Source organism: Mauremys mutica, chromosome 5, assembly GCF_020497125.1.
Source record: "Mauremys mutica isolate MM-2020 ecotype Southern chromosome 5, ASM2049712v1, whole genome shotgun sequence".
Lineage (NCBI taxonomy): Eukaryota > Metazoa > Chordata > Testudines > Geoemydidae > Mauremys > Mauremys mutica.
Window position 1 is genome coordinate 108903107 of NC_059076.1, and position 16820 is coordinate 108919926.

Consider the following 16820-nt stretch of genomic DNA (forward strand, 5'->3'; position numbering starts at 1 on the left):
CTGCCAGCCCTAGGACTTTGGACTGTCTTAGGGTTACCATACAGCCATATTTTCCCAGACGTTTTTAGATATTTAAAAATTCCTCCTGGACAGCGACTTGAGAACTAAAAAGCCGGACATGTCCGGGAAAATACGGACATATGGTAACCCTGTCTATGCTACATGCTTAGGTTGACATAAGTTGCCTTGTGTTGACCTAGCTGTGGAAGTGTCTTCACTTAAATTTGGCTCCTGCTGATGTAAGTGCCTCTCAACACTGATTTAGTAATACCACCTCTGTGAGTGGCATAGAGTCACAGGGGATGTAATTAGGTCAATGCAGTGTCAGTGTAGACACTGCGTTGCTTACGTCAACTGTTACTGGCCTCCAGGTGCTGTTCCAAAATGCTCTATGTTGACAATACTATCAATACAAGTGCTTCTGGTGAGGACGCGCACTACCAACACAAGAAGCCACATGGGCACACGCACAAAAGATTTAATAACAGGTCGACATAATTTTGTAGTGTAGATGTGGCCTAAGTGTCTCTGCTACAGTGGTGCAGCTGTTCCACTGTAACTTTTCTAGTGTAGATTTACCTCATTATTTTTGCAAAATCTACTGTGACTACGTGAAAAAAATTATTAGATGCTTACAAGCAAGAAGTACAAAAGACAAATGAGGGGATGTCCAACGGGCAAGGTCTAGAGCCAGTGCCATGTGAAAAGCATAGCCTCTATCTGCTGCTCAGATTTTTACTGGTTTGTTGTCCCTAGATCCAACTTGAGGGCTCCCTATTTCAGATTAACCTCTTCTTAGAATGGGTCTGATAAATTTGAAATGCCCTTCCCCCTAACTCCCGGAAGTGGGAAGGAGCTTTCTCTCCTCCCTTTCAGAACACTCACAGTGGCTGTAAGGGTTGGTCTTCAAAACTCTATCCTTCTCTCACCCCTGAGCTTTCTTGCTGCCATTGAGAAAGGGGCCTGAGATAGGCCTAAAAATACAATAGGAGTAATGTTTCTCAAGTCCTTTCTCACTACTCTTCTGTGAATAACTCCAGTGACTTTGCTGCTGCTCATGGCTTTCACAAGCAGGAGCCTAACACTAACATGGTTTGTGATGGTTTGACTGTTGCTCATAGAGTTCTGAGTATCGATCGTGAAACTGACCAGTCTTTTAATTTAATTCTCGTGATGCTTGGTAAAATTGTGAGCCTCACAGGTGTACTCTGTCTGGAGATTAAAGGACTTGTTTACTGACCTAGGTTAAGAAATAAGGCATCTTTTTCTGGATGGAGTTAATCAGGGACTGACAAGCCCTGAGGAAGGCAGCAGTTTGTCAGTTTACATTTGGCAGACTGTAACCATAAAATCTCAGCTTTTAGCACTTAGGCCATGTCTACACTACACAATTATGTCAACATAAATTACATCTGTATAAAGCCACTGCAGTTATTACATCGCTTGTGTGTGCATTCTCATCGGGAGCTCTTGTATTGATATAGAGTGCAATGCACTATGGGTAATTATCCCACTGTGCAACTCCAGAACTTTTGGGAAGTTCTTGCAATGCCTGATAGGACCAAAACAAGTCACACAGTGGTGACTAGGAGCATGGCGTCAACTTCCCATAATGCACTGTTCTCCATTCTATAATTTCATCTGCATCCCATAATTTTCACGCATTCTTTTCAAAATTCCACAAACCCATGTGTCCCTCCTCACTGTCCGCCATCTGACAGAAGCATGGAGTCTGCACAGCTCTGCACTCTTGTCACGAGCATGTCAAGCATGGGGCATGTGATCCTGCAGTATTTACAGAGCTGCAAGAGGAGCCACAGGGAATGTGATGATTCCTTGGAGGCTAGATTGCTCTGGGACATAGAACCAATTCAAGACTGTTGGTGGAATTCATGGAACAGCTGGAGATGGAGTGTTGGTTCTGGGCCTGAGAAACAAGCATTGACTGGTGGGATTGCATTGTTATGGAGGTATGGCATGATGAGCAGGGGCTGCAGAACTTTCGGATGTGCAAGGCCACATTCCTGGATCTGTGTGCTGAGCTCTTCCTAGCCCTCCAGTGCAGGGATGCCAAAATGAGAGCTGCACTAACAGTTGAGAAGTGAGTGACAATTGCACTGTGGAAACTTGCAATGCCAGATTGCTACCAGGTAGTCAGAAATGAATTTGGAGTTGGGAAATCCACCACGGGGGCTGTTGTCATTCAAGTGTGCAGGGCCATTAATCATCTCTTGCTACACATGACTGACTCTCAGCAATGTGCAGGACATGATGGATGTTTTGCAGCAGTGGGGTCCCTGAACTGGGGTGAGGTGATAGATGGCATGCATATTCCTATTTTAGCACCAGACCACCTTGCCACAGAGTACATTGACAGAGAGGGCTACTTTTCTATGGTTATACAAGCGCTGATGGATCACTGGGGAAGCTTTACTGACATCAGTGTGGGCTGGTCAGGGAAGGTGCGTGACGCGTACATCTTTAAGAACACAGGACTGTTCAGAAAGCTGCAGGGACTTTCTTTCCCAACCGGCAATTACCATTGGGAATGTTGAAATGCCAATAGTGATCCTGGGTGACCCAGCCTATACCTTGCTCCCATGGCTCATGAAGTTATTCACTGACCACCTCGACAGCATCAAGAAGTGCTTCAACTACAGGCTCAGCAGGTGCAGAATGACAGTTGAATGTGCCTTTGGTTGTTTGAAGGGTCACTGGCATTGTTTACTTATACGTTTGGGCCTTAGGGGAAAAAATAACTGAATGGTTATAACTGCCTGCTGTGTCCTGTATAATATCTGTAAAATAAAGCAGGGAAAGTTTCCACCGGGGTGGAGGGTGGAAATGAAGCGGCTATCTGCTGAATTTGAACAGCCAGCTACAAGGGCTATTAGAAGGGCACAACATGGAGCTATACGGCTCAGGGAGACTTTAAAAGAACATTTTAATAGTGAGACAGAGTAGTTTGTTTTGCTGTAGTGTTCTCTACATGGCCTTTCTCTTTTGCAGCCCCAAATGAATCTTGCAGTGATTGCAGTGTATGTAGCAATATAACTAGGGCCCTACCCAATTCATGGCCATGAAAAACATGTCAAGGACCATGAAATCTGGTCTTTTGTGTGCTTCCCCCCCATTCCTTTTTGGATTAGGACCCCTACAATTACAACACCGTGAAATCTCAGATTTAAATAACTGAAATCATTAAATTTACAATTTTTTAAAAATTGTATGACCATGAAATTGACCCAAATGGACTGTGAATTTGGTTAAGTATAAAATTGTCAGTGCACCTGTTAATATTGTTTGTGAATGATTGTGCAGTAATGGGGAATTGGTTGCTGCCAGACCTGCTCAGCACCAACCAGCATATACCGTGAACTAATAAAGATGAATTTTATTCCAAAAATACAATTTTATTCTGTAACATGAACCAGGGAATTAAAAAACATTTAAAACTTCTTAAGTTCTGTTCCCTTAATTTATTAAGTGGAAACAACAATCATTTCCATTTCAGGTACAGGTACACCAACTGTGGCTTTCACAGGTCAGTGTATGTAAAGCTGTGATTTTCTTTAATGGTAAAGGTACCGCACTGACCCCTGATGCCACGTGGAATGTTGAAGGGGGGTAATAAGGAGGTCCCAATATGCAGTTCTCAGTGGGCTGCAGAGGGAGGCGAGGATTGTTGAACCTTCAGGTCCACCACAGTCTGCAGTATCTCCGTTTGCTGTCTGAGAAGCGCAAGCATCTGCTGCTGCACGTCCCTCTCCTTTTCCTGCACCTTTCTCCTCTCCACTCTGTGATGATCCTCCAGGCCCTGTGCTAGTTCTGTAAAGCAGCACTGGTTTGCAGGATCTCCTGGAACATGTCATCCCAAGTCCTTTTCTTTCTTCTCCTTATCTGGCTCAGGCATTCTGCGGGTGTGGAGGGAGATACCCTGTAGGCCGCAATGGCAGCAGCTGCAGATACAGCACACAGTCACACATTGTCAGTTATTCACTACAGAAATTGAAACTCAAGATGCTGAACTCACTCCCCTTGTTCCCCAAAAGTTGTAAGCACTACATTCTCACTTCTGCTTGGGAGTGACAGAGCACAGCACCAGTCACAGCACCAGCCATGGTGAGTATGGTCCTTCGGGGGCTGAGGAATAGCTTGCTTGCATGATTCTAGTAGTATAGGGCAATGGAACTGAATACTGGCACCATTTTACACAGATGGTGGTGGTGATTTTAGCTATCTCACTCCTGAGGGTAACAGAGGCAGAGAGAATCATAGAATCTCAGGGTTGGAAGGGACCTCTGGAGGTCATCTAGTCCAACCCCCTGCTCAAAGCAGAACCAAACCCAACTAAATCATCCCAGCCAGGGCTTTGTCAAGCCTGACCTTAAAAACCTCTAAGGAAGGAGATTCCACCACCTCCCTAGATAACCCATTCCAGTTCTTCACCACCCTACTAGTGAAAAAGTTTTTCCTAATATCCAATCTAAACCTCCCCCTCTGCAACTTGAGACCATTACTCCTTGTTCTGTCATCTTCTACCACTGAGAACAGTCTAGAGCCATCCTCTTTGGAACCCCCTTTCAGGTAGTTGAAAGCAGCTATCAAATCCCCCCTCATTCTTCTCTTCTGCAGGCTAAACAATCCCAGTTCCCTCAGCCTCTCCTCATAAGTCATGTGTTCCAGCCCCCTAATCATTTTTGTTGCCCTCTGCTGGACTCTCTCCAATTTATCCACATCCTTCTTGTAGTGTGGGGCCCAAAACTGGACACAGTACTCCAGATGAGGCCTCACCAGTGCTGAATAGAGGGGAATGATCACATCCCTCGATCTGCTGGAAATGCCCCTACTTATACAACCCAAAATGCCATTAGCCTTCTTGGCAACAAGGGCACACTGTTGACTCATATTCAGCTTTTCGTCCACCGTAACCCCTAGGTCCTTTTCTGCAGAACTGCTGCCCAGCCATTCGGTCCCTAGTCTGTAGCAGTGCATGGGATTCTTGCTTCTGCTGGTGTTCTGTCGCTGCCCAGGTTCACATGCTGATAACCTATGTACTGCAATGATGCCTGCTGAAGTAATCGCTGAGTGGCATGGAAAAGTGTCCTACCATGATGGAAGAAACAAGGCAGCCCTTCCCAGAAACCTTTGGCAGGGGATTGCAGAGTACCTCCATGAAAGTTTCATCAAGATCTCTACAGAGAATTAATGAGACATCCTGGTGTTCATAAACAAACTGCTCCACGTGGCCCCCTCTTCCTAACTCTAGTGGGGAATGAAAAGCAGATAGCAACTCTGCCTCTCTTGGTTGCTTCATTACCTCTTTTAGCACAAGTGAAAAAGAGCGAATCCACAGAAGTCTTGCTGCTTTGAGGTTTCCATTCCTGTAATTTCAAAGCAAACTGCATACTTACAGGGGTTCCTTGCCCTGCATCAGACTTGTCCGTGTTCGACTGTTGGGAATGACGACTGTGGTGGAGTCAAAAACAGGTCTTGGCTCACGACACAACTGGATCCCCTGGTTGTCTGTCCCCCGCACTCCTCTTCCTCATCTACCTTTCTCCTTCTCGCTGTGCATGGCAGGGGTTTGTGACTCGGGCTCCTCGGAAGTATCCACGGGGCTCTTGTGGGTGGTGGGGGTGTCTCTGCTGAGGATGGCATGTAGCTCTTTGTAAAAATGGTAGGTCTTCAGCTTGGCACCAGATCAATTGTTGGCCTCCCTGGGCTTCTGCTATGCCTGCCAGAGCACCTTGGCTTCCACGTGGCACTGCTGCTGGTCTCTCCTGAGCAATCTGCTCATAGATGTCCACATTTCTATGGCTGGATCAGAACTGTGTCTGCACAGTATCTTCTCCCCACATGCCTAGGAGATCCAGTATCTCCTGTCTGTTCCAGGCAGGAGCTCATCTGGACCATGTAGCTGGGATGGTCAGCTGGGCAATTACACTCAACAGTTGAGAGCTTCTAGCTATGCTCGCCAAGCTGGGCCACCAGGAAAAGTAATTTCAAAAAATTGCATGGCTTTAAAGGCGGGGCGGGGAGGGGGAGCTTCCTGTCTACCTGACTTCTGGGCAGCAGAGTTCACAACGATAACCAGAGCGGTCAGTTTGGGGCATTGTGGGACAGCTGCAGGAAGCCAGTAATAGTCTACATAAGTAACTCCATGTCTACACTCTCACTACATGGAGATAATTACATTGATCTTGACTCTTGGGGAGATGGTGTTATTAAATCAGCATAGGAGGGCATTTACGTCAGTGAGAGCCAAATTTAAGTGAAGACACATCCACAGCTAGGCCGACATAAGCTGCCTTGTGTCAAACCTACAATGTAGTGTAGACCAGGCGTTAAATGAAAGTTTAAATTCTACAAAAATTAATGGCTTATGCACCACATTTGCCAGGAAAAGCTCTCAATCTGCCACTGGCAAGTGGTTGAATGAATTTTTCAAGCCCTGGACATTACTAAATATTTACTAACATACTATAAAGTATTATTTATAATTGAAATGAAATTACACTTGTAAAATATATGATACAAGTATGTGTTGTGATTCATTACCCTTGATTTTTATTATTTTTGTTCTATAACATTCTGAAATTAGTAATTCGAAGCGAGTCTTCCTGTTATTAATGTGGAATTTTGAGGTGCCTCCCTTACTTTTTTCTCGTGTAGGAAAGACCTAATTTTCTGGTCATTTAAATGGACACTCATTTGTCTACATTTTTTCCTGTTACTGTGACAAATAACTAAGATTATTTAAGGAGACTAGTGGACGATAGTCTCTTTTTTTTGTTTTAGTGTTTAAAAACATACAGAAGAAGAGAATAGGTGTTGCATAGCTATTTGTTGCGGTGTAGTAATGCTTTGTGTTTTCCGAGTGCTTTTCATCTAAGCCAGCGGTTCTCAAACTGTGAGTCATGACCCCAAAGTTCGCCAGGGCTGGTGTTAGACTTGCTGGGGCCCGGGGCTGAAGCCTGAGCCCCATCATCCAAAGCCAGAGCCCTTGAGCTTCAGCCCTGGGTGGCGGGCAGGGCTCAGGTTACAGTCCCCACTCCTGGGGCTGAAGCCCTTGGGCTTTGGCTTTGCCCCCTTCCTCCCCCTTCCTTCTGGTCATGTAGCAATTTTTGTTGTCAGAAGGGGGTGCAATGACGTTTGAGAACCCCTGCTCTAAGCAGTTTACAAAGGTAAGTATATTACACAAAGGAATGCAAAGAACATTTGGCCACAGTTTTTGTTTGGTCAATCTCACCGGTTCCCCTGAATAAGTAATCAGTTTCTCTTGCTTTAGTGGGTCTTTTTTTTTTTTTGTTAAAACCGTAACAAAGAAGAGAAAAAATAAGTAGGAAAATGTGTAGTACCTGAAATTACTTTTAACTTTCTTTGATTATTAGTGTTCTTTACTTTGTTATCCTAGTTGTCTTTTACTTTATCTTCTCCATGCCTCTTGATCAGTGTTATAGTCCTAATGGGCTAAAACTGCATGTTGTACACCAAATATCCTGTATATCCTTCATAAGGTGAATCTCAGAATCATAGAAGATTAGGGTTGGAAGAGACCTCAGGAGGTCATCTAGTCCAACCCCCTGCTCAAAGCAGGACCAACCCCAACTAAATCATCTCAGCCAGGGCTTTGTCAAACTGGGCCTTAAAAACCTCTATGGATGGAGATTCTAGGGAACCCATTCCAGTCCTTCACCATCATAGTGAAAAAGTTTTTCCTAATATCCAACCTAGACCTCAGCCACTGCAGTGTGAGACCATTGCTCCTTGTTCTGTCATCTGCCACCACTGAGAACAGCCACGCTCCATCCTCTTTGGAATCCCCCTCCAGGTAGTTGAAGGCTGCTATCAAATCCCCCCTCTTCATTTCTGCAGATTAAATAAGACCAGTTCCCTTAGCCTCTCCTCATAAATCATCTGCCCCAGACCCTAATCGTTTTCATTGCCCTCCGCTGGACTCTCACCAATTTGTCCAAATCCTTTATGTATTCCAGGTGTGGCCTCACCAATGCCAAATTCCCTTGATCTGCTGGCAATGCTCCTACTAATGCAGCCCAATATACCATTAGCCTTCTTGGCAACAAGGGCACACTGTTGACTCATATCCAGCTTCTCGTCTACTGTAATCCCCAGGTCCTTTTCTGCAGAACTGCTGCTTAGCCAGTCAGTCCCCATCCTGTAGCAGTGCATGGGATTCTTCCGTCATGAGTGCAGGACTCTGCACTTGTCCTTGTTGAACCTCATCAGATTTCTTTTAGCCCAATCCTCCAATTTGTCTAGGTCACTCTGGACCCTAGTAAGAAACTTCCTAACTGCTCTTTGCTGCTTCTGCTTCTGCATCCTAAAATGCTGTACTTAGAATGAATTTAAGATGTATTTGTCTCCTTCTGGGAACATTAATATCAAATTGCATTGAGTATAGAAGCAGTTTATTATGTAGCTTTTATTATTAAATGTTCCAATTTCATATACTAGGAAGAGGAGGCTAGAAGATTTATTTAAAGCTTTAAATCTCAGTGCACTAAAGAAGATACTAAAATTAACAAAACAATCTACTTAAAGAAATCTTATCAATTTTAATTATCCAAATCTAGGCAGTATTTTTATTATAATTATAATTCCTTCTGAAGGGCAAGTGTCCTGAAGATGGATGGGATGAAAGTACCATCGAACTCTTTCTTCATGAACTTGCCATTATGGATAGCAACAATTTTCTGGGCAACTGTGGTGTGGGTGAGAGGGAAGGAAGAGTGGCATCAGGAATGGTTGCCCGTCGGCATTACAGGTAAGTCTGATAAGCAATTTTAATGCTACTGTTTTATTATGATTGTAAAGGGCTTCTTTTAATATCTTGCTATCAGAAAGTTTGAAAGCATTTGAAAAACAAAATTTCATTACGGACAATTACATCAGTTTCATATATCATATTTTCCATTAGCAAATCATTGAAAAGTTTAACAAGATTTTCTTGTTAAAATCATCTCCTCTTTCACTATGATCTCACAACTTCGCTCTTAAGGAAATTGTGATTGTTAGAAATGCAAAATTTTGAATTGGTCACATGACAAAGCAAGAAGGAGAAGAAGAGACTTCTCTGGTTTAAAAAATAACTTCTGTGTTACTTGTCCTTTAAAGTTCAGTTTACAGAGTACAGCATTAACTCATCTGTATATTATTCAAAACGTCTTCTTTCTTCTAAATATTATTACTAATTGGAAAAGATCCCTTGCATCCAAATACCTGCATATTGATTGTTGTAATTATTAACTCATGACAGAGATTAATTTACATGACCATAAACCAAATCCATTAAAAATGATTCAAAAGTAGGTAGAGCTATGGGACAGGGAGGGCTTCTAATAGCTTGAAGTCCTGAGTCTTCTGAGATTTGATGGCTGCTTTGGATATTGAATTTTAGAGACCCTGTAGACGTTGCTTTATCTAGATCCATTGTTTTGGGTTGCTGTCCTATGCCAATTATCTGCCTTCTATTGTTATGTCATCTGTAATGTCAGCAGAGTGAAATTTACTGGAATCCCCATCTCTGACATAGCACAAGGACATATTGAAGACCAGTATTCTAGTAAATTCCACTTTCACAAGTAAGCTCAGTTTGGCCCATCCAGTTTTATAATGGGAGACCTCCAAAGAAAACCAGGGAACTAAATTCCTTTTGCAATTGCAACTAAATATGGTATTTTCCTTCACTTCTTGTTCTAAATTGCACTTCTTTAAATTTACTGCATGATCATAGGGATCTAATAGTTTTCAAAGGCCCCTGCAATTCTTCTTGAGGATGAATTGTTCTAATGGAGAACAGACCTGGAGGCATCACCTCTGTCTTCTTTCTCCCATTCCATCTACTTAATTCTGTAGTCAGTCTCTGGCTTGATTGAACTATGGCATCAGGGGCATCTTCAGAGCATCTTTCTCCTTCCAAAAGTGCTGCTATCTGGCTTTTCTAAAGGAATGTGGTAGACTGGGAGTTGAACATATTGCAGGTGACAAAGCTGAGAATGTCACTTAGCTGTTGCTGGGCTGGGACAGTTCTGTCGCCTTATGTACCACTTATACCTACTAGCTTCAGTAGTGGGAGAAAGAAGGAGTTCTTCTAAGAGGAGTCCTCAATTCCATCCCCACTCCATTCTCCTGCCAGTTAGATAGGTAAGTAAAAGAATGGGGGGAAGTGTCAGGCAGTGGTTTGAGAGCACTCTCTCCTTCTCAGCCATATTAAAAACAAAATGAATGGGCAGAGTGAGCACAGCATCTAGAGACCCAGACTAGGAAAGAGATAGGGAATATGTAGACTGAGAAAAGGGGGACCAGTTAAGGGAAAGATATTGAGGGCATAGCAGGGGAACAAAGCATTTTTGTAATTATAAAGTGAGGATTATGTGCAAATTTTTCAATTATCAAACCAATTCATTATTGCTGTAATTGCACTGGAAGTGGGAGAAAAAAGCGTCAGATATAAAACCACGCTCCTAAAAGTTCTGAGTTCCCTACAGTCCATCTGCTTTTCAGTGAGTGGATGTATTTGGTGGCGTCCTCACTGTCCCCAAGACAAAACCGGAATTCAAGTCATCAGTAGTTGTATACTGTTGCTGAGCTTTCGTAGGCAGCTGCAGCATTTCACCAGTGGGTGAAGTTATTTATGTTAGGGTGTAGTTCATAAAGGGTTATATGCTCCTTCAAGCCTGAGAGGTACTAAATAATATTCCACAATTATAAATGTAATTTGAGTGGTATCAGAAAGATGCAAGAATGCGAAGAAAGATGGGACTGCACTGAATGAGAACTAGGAGGTAGTAGAATGCGGGGTGCGTAGAGACAAAATGTGGAGGGAAACAGAGCGTGTATTAACATAAATGTTTAAAAATGTGTTTAACAAAGCATATGTAAACCACTTCATTGCTCTGTTGTTGTGAACTGTTTATCAGGCACAGCATCTGTAAAATCCCATGGGTGTACATTGCATAATACTGATTTTTATTCTTCAAAAAACATGGCTGCACTGTGTGCAAAGTGTGCTAGCATTTGTAGCACAATCTGAGGGACATCAAGCATTGCTGAAATTTCACAGCCCTTTCTTCCAATAAATCTACCTGGCGGATAAAGGAATCACTATTATAGTCCTTCTCAGTTACTCTGTTTAACAAGATGTTGTTTTTGATGGCTTTACTATACAGCAGTGAGTGAAATAGTCCAATTTCATGTTAATATTATAGGGTATTGTAATTCATTATCTAATTTTGGTGTTGCATTGGAAAAGATATTTTATTAATGTTTATCAAACCAAATGCTCTTCAGAAAACAAGAAATATTGCTTTAGGGCTTGAAAAATTCTTAATATATGTTTTCAACCTCCTTTTGTTCAGGTTAATCCATGGAATTGGGAGGTCAGGGGATATTTCTGCTGTCCAGCCTAAAGCTGCAGGTTCTAGCCTTTTGAACAAACTTACGAATTCAGTAGTTCTGGACATTATAAAGCTGGCTGGTAGGTATGAAACTAATATTTTTTCTTATGTGGGTGCATATGGCAGTTAGCAAATACTTTATGCTACTACCTGGTTTGTTTTTATATACAGGTGTCCGGACAGTCACCAATTGCTTTGTGGTTCCTATGGCAACTGGCATGAGTCTAACCCTGTGTTTCTTAACACTGCGGCACAAGAGACCAAAGGCAAAGTATATTATTTGGCCACGCATAGATCAGAAATCCTGCTTTAAATCTATGATAACTGCAGGTAAGAGGAAGAAGGTGGATTGACCATGCAATGTAGCATTCTAACTACACATGTTTAAAACTATCTTGTTGCTAGTGGTACTGGATTCATAAACTTGGTGTCTGGAAACAATAAAATAGACAAGTGTAGAAATCCAAATAGAATATGGAGATATGTAAAAGAGTAGAGAAAGATATTATCACTCTACACAAAAAGAAAGCGAGGAACATGTCTAGAATGTCGTGCTCTACTTCAGGCACCATATTACAAGAGACTGAAGAACTGGAAATAGTTCAGCAGAGGACAACAGTTGAGTATTTAACTAGGTAGCCATAGCATTCTCTGAACATAGCTAATTGTATGGAATGTGATTTATTTAATTAAGATATTTGTAATACCTGGTTATATCAGAGGAGAGGTTAAGAAAAATAGATTTATATTCAGAAAAAAGAGTGTAAGAAGAGCCATGACTGAGTTGTTCAAAACTTTGATGATTAAGATGGATGTCACCAAATTATTTTTTTTTTGAGACACTATTATTTCATTAAAGGCAAGTATGGATGTTTAGGGATTGGCAATTAGATTTAGAGTCTCTTACCCCTACTTCACCAGTCTGAAACCAGCCAAGGTCAACAGTGACTAAGTCATAGCAATATGATGGTTTCAGATTGTCTAGTCCAAGTTCTTGTGAACAGGGACTCACTTCACAATTTCATTCCTCCATGACAGAGCTGAGGCTTGTTGTTAATCCAAGGAGGGAAGACCCACACTGATACTGCCATGCTAGAGTGGAAATTGAAGAATTTAGCTTGGTCAACTCAATCCTATTCCCTTAGAAGTCAATAGGAAAATTCCCATTGATTGCACTGGGAGCAGGATCAGGCTTGATGAGAGTTCAGTACAAACTTCTTTACATAGATGGAAATTAATATGTGAAATGGACTGCTAAAACTGACAACTTGGGATGTATGAAATTTAAATAAATTATAAATAATAAAAAGGGTACAAATGCTACAGAAAGAGGTGTCCAGATATAGATGGATCACATGACTTCCTTCTATAATAGGAAGCCACTTTTTAATCATTATTTTGCTTGGGGAGAATAGAAAAAATAAAGTAATTTAAACTGTTTGTGTGCCATTCGGTTAAAACTGATGGTGGAAAAAGAAACACAGAACACCGTGATGCCTTTTTCTTTACATGTTAATTGGTATACAAAGTATGGAAACTAAAAGTAGTGAAACTTCTACACTTGCTAGATCCACTGTGGAGGAAAATATTTTAAGTATCAAACTAGTAATTTTCAAATGACTGTGTTTTGAATTTTAATAATAATAGAGCCTTAAGTTGCAGCCCTCTTCATATAGTTAACATGCATAATTGAGCTTTTCAGTAACTCTGAAGGTTTTAAATGATGCCATTTTGTCATGTACTGAAAAAAAAATTACTTGTGCAATTGGATAGTTCCTCAAGCAATGGCCCAACTGAAAAATGAATATATGTGCACAAAAGTAGTTTTTAAACCATTTATGATTTAGATGTGTTTAAAATATTTGTTTCAAATGCACTGTATCTTGGGGTATGATCTTCAGTGAGGAATAGCTACATATAAAGTTTGCAGCTGTGCAGTTCAACTGTTTTATTGAGTCTTTGTGCCTAAAGAAGTCTTAACTTTTTTTTAATGTGATTCTTTTCTTCAGTGTTTGCTTAACTCAAAAATGGATTCGCTCAGATTTTCCAAAAACAAACATTTCACTTCCAGAATAAGACCAAATGTGGACATTTCCAAGCTCTGATGAGTATTTTGGAGAGTTGTGAATGAGTAAAAACAGGATATTGATGAAAGTTGAGTTGCAGCCTTAACTATAGTGTTTGCTACTAACTGGTTTTATTTTTAGAAGCAGTTTGATTAGTATTTTTAGCATTTTTTTTAGCATTTTTTCCCAGCAGTACTGTTTTAATACACCTGAAGTTTAGAATCTTGAAAGGAAGTCCTTTTGACTGATTTCCCCTGCCTCCCTCATCCTGAATATTTAAAAAAGAAATTGGGAGTGAAGGGGTTAATTTACTTAAGTAAGTGAGATTTTCTTGAACCTGTTGCTGCTATGTGGTTCAGCTTGCAAAGGGTACTAGCTTTACCTAAAGTCCAAGTTCTCCAGTGGGCAGGGGCGGCTCTACCTTTTTGGCCGCCCCAAGCAGTCATGCGCGGGAGGCGCCCCGGAGCCGCGGGAGCAGCGGACCTCCTGCGGGCATGACTGCGGAGGGTCCACTGGTCGCGTGGCTCGGCTGGACCTCCCGCAGCTGCGGACGGTTCGCAGGTCCGGCGGCTCCACTTGAGCTGCCGCAGGCATGCCTGCGGGAGGTCCAGCCGAGCCGCGGGACCAGCGAACCGTCCGCAGTCATGCCTGCGGGAGGTCCACTGGAACCGCGGGACGAGCGCCCCCTCCGCAGTCATGCCTGCGGCAGGTCCGGTCGTCCCGGGGCTCCGGTGGACCTCCCGCAGGCATGACTGCGGCAGGTCCGCCGGCCCAGCCTGCCGCCCCCCCGGGAAAGGGCCGCCCCACGCGCGTGCTTGCCGCGCTGGGATCTGGAGCCGGCCCTGCCAGTGGGCACCAGTGAAGTTGTCATTTATGTACCAGTGTTCTTAATGATTCTGAGCTTCTGAAGTAGTCTGTTACCAGAATAAATGAGTAGAAATAAAAAAAAAATCTGAAATTAAATCATAGCCAACAACCGTGCATCTAGCCTGAAGATATAGATGTATAAAGTTACTGCTTAATACACACTCTTATTTTTATTGGGTGGGTTAGGTTTTGAGCCAGTGGTGATAGAGAATGTATTAGAAGGTGATGAGCTGCGCACAGACGTAAAGGCGGTAGAGGCTAAAATCCAGGATCTTGGAGCTGAAAATGTTCTCTGTGTTCATTCTACTACATCTTGCTTTGCTCCAAGGGTACCTGACAGGTAAATAATCCTCACGTAATGCTTGGTAGCTATTACCAAAGTTTTAATAACCTTCACATTTATGCTCATCTTCCTAAAATTGCTTAATTGCTACCAATAGTTAATGAAGCAAAATAGATACCACAGTGAAAGTTTACTTCCAGTTTCCTCCTGGAATTCAGGGAGCAGGAGGATGGAAACAATGCAACTTCTGCAAAAAAGCATACCAGAAGAAGCAGAAAAGGAAGGACAAGAAATAGGGCAGATCTTCCTTGTCATACCTGGCTGAAGATAATAAATCTCTCATTGCTTTTGGTGGTATAAATGATTGTAGCCAGCAGTTTTTCCTGTGATTCCACAGAAGTGGGTAACAATTGTCTTCTGTGAAATCATATAACAGAAACTGCCCTGCTAAGTCAGAGGTCACATTTTCTTAGTTACAGTTGCCTGTGCTGCTGTCTCCTTTAGTTCACTGATCACAGATGAATTTTTCTCATTTGACACTTTTGATAGCCCAAGGTGGGGTGTCTGTCCACTAGTATAGCTGCAGCATTGCAAACCTGAAATGTAGATGTACTGCACTGATATAAAAAAGTGATTTTCCTGTGGTTTAGCTTACCTTGGTTTGAGCACTTACTGGCTGCTCACGTGATGTTGGCTCTCTGTTTCCAGCTGTTAAATCACATTAAAATAAGCTTAACATACATTACATTCTTTCCTAATATTACATTTCCATGCAAGCTATTGCTGTAATTGCCACAGGGATGTTATTCTGTCACTGCTGACAAGGGAGATGAACCATACAATCACGAATGGGAGATAATGCGGTCTTTGAGGCACTATATTAAGATGTGGTCCACACTATGAAATCTTTGAAAATTCTTGTTCTGGAAACTAGAAATTGGATTCTGATGGCTAAATGCACTCAGTATGTTGGGACAAATTTTCAAAATGAGACCAGTGGTAGTTGTTTGGAAAACCTGCTTTTGTGAATGTAACTAGTATCTGCATATCCAAATAGATAAGAATAAACCCAAATACTGGGGTTTGCCAGTGTACAGTTGTATATTTGTGGGCTCATTTGTGTTCACAGTACAATTTGTTTAAAGTGTAGGTTTTAATAATATGGTTGAGGTTTTTGAAAACATATAGTACCTTAACTTCGGCATAAGAATTGCTTAAATTTGGTATAATTCCAAAACAAAATAATCTTACTGTTGTCATAATTTTCTTTACTGCATCATGTGTATCTATTTTCTTTCATTAATTGCTTTGATACCTACAAATTTATAGCTGAATATCTGAATTTAGAAATGAAACACTATCATCTTACAGTTGAAAAATGGCTAGTGAAAATACCTTTAACTCTTTTATCCTACGTTAGTCAAAACTGCCCTACATTTTATTGATTTAAAAATAATACACTTACACATGTTGGTAGAAGGATAGTGGGGTGAATAATTCAGTCAGAATACTATAAACGTTACCTGAAGATGAATTGGAAAATATATTGGCTAGCTTGAATCAAAACTACCAAATCAACTAGTCTGTTTTTGAACTAATGCAAATTTCGTTCATTCCTCTGCCTCCTTCTCTCCTTTTTTAACATGGTAGTGTTCTGTCCCTTGTGACTCTGAAATAAAATATAAGATCGGGGGCTGCATTAGAGCATACTACAGATAGAGAGGGTTATGAGCTTTTTATTAAAAGGATACTGCCAACCCTCAAAGACCACAAGATGCATATTCATAAAAGGAAGGTAAATCCCGTACAACGTTCCTGGAGGATACCTTTTTATATGTTTGTTTTAAAATATCTGACATTTTTGTTTTAATGCTGTCTAGAAGTATGCTGAAGTGTAAATTTTTAAACAAATGTCATGCTACATGGGCTTTAACATTTTTATTTTTTAAAAGGTCAGGTTTTTTTAAAGCCTACATTCATTGTTTGCCCCTTTCTAAGTATTGCCTCTCTTTATTGGAAAGAGCAGAGCTGCAACGAGGGATTTTAGTGCCCGGGGCAAGTATAGTTGTGCCTCCTAGAGGTGATGTGTGGAGGGGGCTCGCAGGGCCACATGACCCTCTGCCCCCATATTTCTGCCTTCTGTTGAGGCGGGCTCCACAGTGTGAAAACCATTGCCTCCTGCCA

At 41.8% G+C, this 16820-nt stretch overlaps 1 protein-coding gene across 1 annotated transcript in view; it reads left to right on the forward strand.

Moving 5' to 3' along the window:
* Positions 1–16820, forward strand: part of SEPSECS (Sep (O-phosphoserine) tRNA:Sec (selenocysteine) tRNA synthase) — a 47766-nt gene that overhangs the window by 2386 nt on the left and 28560 nt on the right. The window contains exons 2-5 of the mRNA XM_045017648.1: positions 8634–8788; positions 11382–11500; positions 11592–11750; positions 14540–14693. Coding sequence (XP_044873583.1) covers positions 8634–8788; positions 11382–11500; positions 11592–11750; positions 14540–14693 — 587 coding nt within the window. The remainder of the gene's footprint in view (positions 1–8633; positions 8789–11381; positions 11501–11591; positions 11751–14539; positions 14694–16820) is intronic.